The sequence below is a fragment of the Dendronephthya gigantea genome, unplaced genomic scaffold (genome assembly GCF_004324835.1).
Source record: "Dendronephthya gigantea isolate DGI-Jeju-01 unplaced genomic scaffold, DenGig_1.0 000035F, whole genome shotgun sequence".
In the NCBI taxonomy this organism is placed as follows: domain Eukaryota; kingdom Metazoa; phylum Cnidaria; class Anthozoa; order Malacalcyonacea; family Nephtheidae; genus Dendronephthya; species Dendronephthya gigantea.
Window position 1 is genome coordinate 1,327,577 of NW_021163045.1, and position 6,711 is coordinate 1,334,287.

At 36.0% G+C, this 6,711-nt stretch overlaps 1 protein-coding gene across 2 annotated transcripts; it reads right to left on the bottom strand.

The window, feature by feature from the left end:
* Positions 1-9: 9 nt before the first annotated feature.
* LOC114525685 (spermatogenesis-associated protein 17-like) lies at positions 10-5,096 on the bottom strand. 2 transcript variants are annotated; one of them, XR_003687239.1, is made up of 13 exons: positions 4,551-5,096; positions 4,285-4,374; positions 3,642-3,774; positions 3,512-3,530; positions 3,270-3,354; positions 2,964-3,033; positions 2,637-2,864; positions 2,302-2,402; positions 1,563-1,610; positions 1,413-1,481; positions 1,184-1,244; positions 891-1,057; positions 10-552 (listed from the first exon to the last, which is right to left on the bottom strand). XR_003687239.1 is itself a non-coding variant. In XM_028547096.1 (12 exons), the coding sequence occupies exons 1-12, from the start codon at positions 4,616-4,618 to the stop codon at positions 998-1,000; spliced, it is 1,032 nt and encodes a 343-aa protein (XP_028402897.1). In that variant the 5' UTR covers positions 4,619-5,096; the 3' UTR covers positions 603-997. The 2 variants fall into 2 exon arrangements, 1 of the variants encoding a protein (XP_028402897.1); XM_028547096.1 differs by lacking the exon at positions 10-552 and having other exon boundaries at positions 603-1,057.
* Between the last annotated feature and the right edge of the window lie 1,615 nt (positions 5,097-6,711).

Consider the following 6,711-nt stretch of genomic DNA (forward strand, 5'->3'; position numbering starts at 1 on the left):
AATCTACGACACTTCAGCATATCTTTTCATATAGATCATCTTCTGATAAATTGCCCATTATGTTTTCATTGGTTCTAATTGAAACTCAATCGGGAATTTTGACCAATCAAAGAAAAACTTTGAAGTTTTTGACCAATTAAAGACCAGCTTTCGAGGATTTTTAACCTATCACACAGATCTACACGTTAAAAATTTTAACCAATCACAGATAAGAGCGCGAAAATTCACTTCTTCCCTCTTGGGGCATTTTTAACTCTTGTGGCTAGAAGAAGGATATTCTTGGTTATTTAGCCCATCTTTAATCTCCTTTCAAGGTTCAAATGAAGCTGTTTCAAGCCGTTGAAAGCTTTTGAAAGACGCTGCAAGTATAATTTCACTACTCTCTTAATTTTTGGTTCTGTAATTTTCGTCCCAAAGCGGTATTTTCGAAACGTTTCCTTGGTCGAGTTTGAGCGGGATTTTCACCTTTATTTTATCGCTTCTTACCGACCCTTCTTGTTAAACTTGTTTCATGTTCGCTTCGACCGTTCTCGAAACAATTTAAATGCATTTCTAAATGAATGTTAAGAAAAACTTCAACAAAATCTATATAGTTGAGAATAGTATGAATGATACAAAATGGCGGGAAGAAGCGGGGGCAGTTATCTCGTCCCAGTCACCTGTAGCAAAGGTGAAGGGGGTATGCTTTTGTCCCAGTCACCTGCAGCAAAGAAATTGATCTAATTTTTGCTTGCCAATCATAGCAAACCGGAAGCATGCAAGAGTAGCAGGCGTAGTATATGTGTTTTTACAGTCTATATAGGTATATTTTCTTTTGAAATGGTCCAGCCATGGTTTACATAACATTTATAAACAAACTTCGTGCACGAGAAACTCGCATGAACTCGTACCCAGTTCAACGGTGTTCAAAAGTTTTTGTTGTGTTTGAATTGTTTGAATGAACTTAACAAAATTAAAATCCATTCAATTCAGACAATCTTGTTATCAAGTGAACTCGTCAGTACGTTTTCCCAAACTGTTCAAATACTGGAATAGGCGAGACGACGGTGCGGAACTTCTGAAGAAAGAAAAACAAGATTTTCAGTTAGTTTTTTATTTGGAGGGGGGGGGGGTGAGTTTCTTTTGGGGGGATGGCAGGGTGCCATCTAATCGTATTCACACGGTATCTAACAACAGAATATACCTCTTGAGAAACGTGTTTGTCGAGTTCCTCCTCCCGGAAATGTTTCGTGCCGTAAGGCAAGCTGTAAACAGTTCAAAAGAAATATTGAAGACCCAATAGCTAGTCGCTGGGAAATTAAAATATTACCACCTGTAGCATTTTGTATCCTCTTACAGTCAGGTCTATGAGACAGAATGCCATTTGCTGTACAGAATATGATGTACTAACTGGAAATTTCTCAAGTACAAACCTTCCAAAAGTCGATTTTGTATGAAGCAATGGATTGTAACCTCTCTCGCGATGAGTGAAAGGTCGAAAGCTGAAAGCACAGGTGAGAGAGAGAGGATAAAATTTTAAACCAAATGATCACACAGTATTGATCACAATACTGAATACTTACGGTTTCTCAACCACCCTAGCTATCCACTCATCTGCTTTCATTTTTGTCCTAATAGAAATAAATATGAAAGAAAGAAATTTGCATTAGTTGCATTAATTTCTCAACCATGACAACGTCAACTAACAAGCGCTTATTGAAAGCCGACTCGCCAGTGAGTTTTTAGTCAAATCGTGGTAACTAGGACGCACGTCCAGACTTTTGTCAGTTTTGTGTGTGGTTCTATAGGACGAAACCGGGGTATAAACTTGCATATATGGCAAATTTAGAGATGGCACCTAATCTAGTCTCCAGTCATTTCGTTCTGCGTTTTTAGAACTCAAAATATAACGGCCAGTCCACGAAAAATGACCGATTATTTACCGATTACGGTTACTGATAGTTCGTTTTTCCCATTATTACTGCGCCAGCGTAACCATATAAGGATTTCTTTAAATGCGCTATGCCTATACAGTAGTATGGTAGTATATACAGTAAGTTCTATAACAATGCATGTTAACGCGTAGATAATTGTAATTTGTCGTTAACGGCACACAGTCACAGGGGGATGTTTTGACCCTCTCGATTTAATCACATTGAATTCGTGACCGATTAAACAAAAAAAGAAATCACTTTGACTGGAGATATCTCAACTGTTATTATGGCAGAAAAGTGACGGCAATATCATTGTGACAGGCATTCATATTAACTCATTGTTGTAGCGAGATCAGTGTTTACTGCTATGCATAAAGTGTTCCCACACCTGCTTTCCTCAACTGACGTATACGCAGTTTGTACTCGTAAGGTTGGGTTTAATGGGCGATGACGTTGATGTAAAGCTTCCTCTTGAGTTCTGAATGGTCCCTATAAAAATACATCGTTGACCTTTCAGTTTTTTATTACCCGGAATTACTGGTATGAAATTCAGAATTCAAAATGTGGAATCCAGAATCCAAAGGATGGAAACTGGAATCTAAACGATGGAAACTGGAATCCAAAATGTGGGATTTAGAACCTTAGAAGTCGAAACTAGAATTCAATCTATGTGGAGCTCCAAGTCCATTCTAAATCCGTTTCATGACATAGTATAAACCTCACCTGTGCAGCCTTTCCAATAGGAGGTAACACAGACTCAGAATTAGCACATCTTGCTGTTGTACTTCCTGAGAAAGTCTTATGTTTTCGAACCCGATCCTGCCGCCTGGCAGATTTTATCTCCACTTCCTTTGTGGCCAACTCTGGGTTGAATCGAGCACTATAAATTCCAGGAATTTGAGCGGTACTGAGAAGATAGTGATGTCGTTTGTTGTATGCTTCACTGGTTGCCTTAAATTGGTGAAAAAAATAATGTTGAGGTTATTAGTTACATGAACACCTTTGCAAAATATCGACGCTTGGTCTTGAATGTATTTAAAATTTAAATACCTCCTCTTCTTTTTGTCTTTTAATTTCTTTTTCTCTTTCTAAACTTATTCTCCACACCTCTAACTCTTTCCTATGAAAGATTTAAGTTTAATTACATTGCTATTTCCTTTCATTTCTGTGTGGATATACTATGCTGGTCATATCGATCCATTGGCATATTGAATATACCAGGCCATGCATGGGCATAGTTAGAATTCAATAGTAGCCTAGCAATAGTAGCCTGCGCACAGACATAATGTACACATATTTTATGTGTACATTATTACGTCTGTCTGTGCGCAGGCTAGGGCATAGTAGCAGCCATACCTGACAATTGAATTTTTTGTTTTAAGTCCTTCCAGATACCGTTTTCTGCTGTAATAGTTATGGACATATTTTCTAGTGTGATAGCCTACAATTGAGCAATTTTTGAAATGAGGATTGTTTGTAAAGTTGAAGTTTTATTCTTAGAAGTGAGTTTATTGGCATATCAATTTATACATACATAGTACAGTACATACATACACAGTGTTACCTCACTCTTAAGTTTAAAAAAATAAAAAACTTACCTCTCCACAATTTTTGAATCTATAAATATAAATGCACAAATAATTAGGTATAGACTTTCTAAGAAAACAATGGGTGAGGCCTATAATAATCTCTGTAATAGTTTTAAATGGAAAGAACACATCATTCTACCTTTGTTGCCATGGAGTTGTAATATCTTTCTCGCATTTGAACAACTGCATTTTGAACAATTTTTTGATGCCATATTCTATCCAAATGACCTCTGTAGTGTCTTTGAATAACAGTGGCACAATGATGTAAAAATCTAAAAATCAAAAGTTTGTCTTTAATTCTTAGTTAAAAGTTATAAATTCCTCATTATTGAAAAATGACACTGTCAGAATGATTCTTTGCATATCTAGCAAATACGTGGTTACAAAAGTATCTTTCATAATTGAGTTTCCTGGCAAGCATTTCTTACGATCATTACTTCCATGTTCTAGTCTAGATCTAAATGCTACGTCATAAGACAATTCCAAAATTGGACATACTTCAAGATTACTTGAAGACATTGGTTCCCATAGAAATTAAATATTGATAAGACATGACTTAATTGAGTTGATCACTTGAAGTACCACTACATTCCTGGGATATTTACCATATTTCATCACGGACAAATCAGGCTTCCCATGGCAAAGGTTTTTTGTTATTGCCATTCTATTGATCTTGTGTACGAAAGCCTGGGATCCAGGTACATACTGACCAGACTAGTTATCATATATTCAAAGATATCATTTCAACATTACAACGTAATATACAGTTAGTCAGTTACTACCTCAAATATGATCTAACTTTGATTCCTCTGAACCAGCTCTGAATTCGAACTGCTGAGTCGTACTCTGTCTTCCTGTTTCGCTCTGCTTCCCTACAGAGAAAAACCCCGGAATACACATTAAAAGTCCAAAACAAAGAACTTTTTGTGTCCGTCTACTTCAAAGCCTTCAAGGCTCCTCGAATGCATATTAGAAGATTATATTTCCTGGTCTATAATTACGGATGCACAAAACGAATCATAGTCTAGAAGTATTTTAACAATCGCACCTTAGTTTTCTAAACAATTCGTCTTTTATTGACGAGCTTGCCAGCTGAAGACGTATAAAGGTCGCCATCTTTGTTTTGGAATTTTGTTGCTAACCGGTTGCCATGGAGATGACGCAGCAGTGATCACGATAGAATATTATGTAAATTATTCTCTAATAAAATTTCCGAGTTTACTGCCTTTTTGAAAAAGAAAAATATTACTAGCTTATTCTCATTTTAAAGCTCGTTAAGAAAGCTCGATAAGTTTCCAATTTGTTGTTGAAAACTGGAAATTTAGATTGGTTAATTATATAATTCAAATGTAACAATATCTTTATAAGGAAGTTGTCGCCATACTACGTAGTGACGTCACAAGAGATCGTGACCGACGATATGCGACGTCATGTCGAATAATCACGATGCTCTTTGAAACATCATCGAACAATTTCATTGGCTGTTGATGATGTAATGGTTTTTATTTAGCACGTTGCAAGTTGCGAAATGGACGCCTTTTATTCGCAAGAGAAAGTCGGATTTTTTCTTCATTTCTGTTCATTTCACGTTCCGAAACATCAGAACATAAGACCTAAAAGATCAAGAAGTAGTTTGTGTTGATTTATTCATTCAAACCTGAGTGATTTCCACGTATTTTTGGACTTCAATTATAGTGTATATTTCATTTATCTCTGTCTGTTGGCTTGCGTGTAAACAAAGACATTCAAGTTTTATAGATTTAACATTGGTAGAATCCTTGTGTTAAATCTTAATGGTGACTATTTTTGAGCAACGTTTTGTACCAGAATTCAGCACTGGAACGACGACTACATGTAGAAATATGAATAGAAAGGCAGACGGGTCATCCAATGGGAATAGCAGCCGAGCAAATAGCGGAAAAGCGGGCGAACGTTCTGGCTGCTTTTTTTCAAATATCAAATCTATTTTACCATGCGAACTTTCAAAACTTATAGCAGGAGATTCTGGGAAAACAGATGATCTGGTACTCATTGATTGTCAATCCTTTATGGACTATAGTTCAAGACATATTACTGGAGCGCTTCATTTAAATTGCACGGGAATTGTAAAAAGGCGTCTGACGCAGGGGAAAGTTAAACTACACGATCTTATTTCATCGGACCAAGGCAAAGAACGATTTTTACAAGCCAAAACTACGAATAGGCCAGTTGTTGTATATGATAGTGCTTGTGATACCTCAGAAGTTAGTTCTTCCTCAAAACCAATAAGTTTAGTTACACGAACTCTACTCAACGAAGGAACAAATACGTTGATTTTACAAGGTTTGTAGTTTAATTACTTCGTTCAACTTACTTGTTTGTTTAATCAAATGGTAACTTGTATAATACAGTTAAAACACTTATCTACCTTGCAATAGAAAATCTATTTTAGGTCATTTTCAAACGAACAAATTTTCAATGACATCATTGTTGTTGTTACATTAGCATAAATAGCAAATTTATCGCCCAATAGAAATGCAGGAAATTTATCTGTGGTATTGGATTATACCGAAGTGCAAGTCATTGCCTGTTTACTTTCAAAATGCCGACTCTGTAAAACGGCTTGGATCAGTAAAAGCAATGTACTTTCATGAATTATATAAGTTTTGGGAGAAATTTTCATTGCAAAGAAATGAAATGACTGAAATTGACAATGTGCAGCAAGGTGTAAAATTATAGGTTCTGATTAAAAACCAAAGCGATTGTTTTAAGTAAAAGCATTGTCATTCAGACTATTTAGTGAATAATAAACTGTAAATGTAAATATTAATGACCTTGTACCTTTTTATGCTGATCATAAATATTTTTTTTCGGGGTTGCAGGTGGGCTAAAGGAATTTGTGCTAAAGCACCACAACCTTTGTGAAACAAAGCGAGAGCGAACAGAATATGAAACATTGGTTGGTGCAACCAATAAACTTACAACCGAACCAGAGGAAAAGAAATCTACCATCAGCATTCCTAATGGTCCTCCTATATCTGAAATCATACCCGGGTTATTCATTGGAAATAAAATTAGTGCATCTAACGAAGGACTTATTGATAAGTTGAGAATTAGGTATATCCTAAATGTCACCAAGGACCATCCAAATTATTTTCAACATCGTTCCGATCTCATTTATAAACAAATTTCAGTGAATGATTCTAGCCAAGAGGATATAGGAATACATT

Coding starts and splice junctions, on each gene's coding strand:
- LOC114525685 (XM_028547096.1), bottom strand. CDS start 4,618: ATGGCGACCTTTATACGTCTTCAGCTGGCAAGCTCGTCAATAAAAGAC. Junction 3,034..3,269: donor ACAAAAAATTCAATTGTCAG/GTATGGCTGCTA, acceptor AATCTTTCATAG/GAAAGAGTTAGAGGTGTGGA. Junction 2,865..2,963: donor AAAGACAAAAAGAAGAGGAG/GTATTTAAATTT, acceptor CACCAATTTAAG/GCAACCAGTGAAGCATACAA.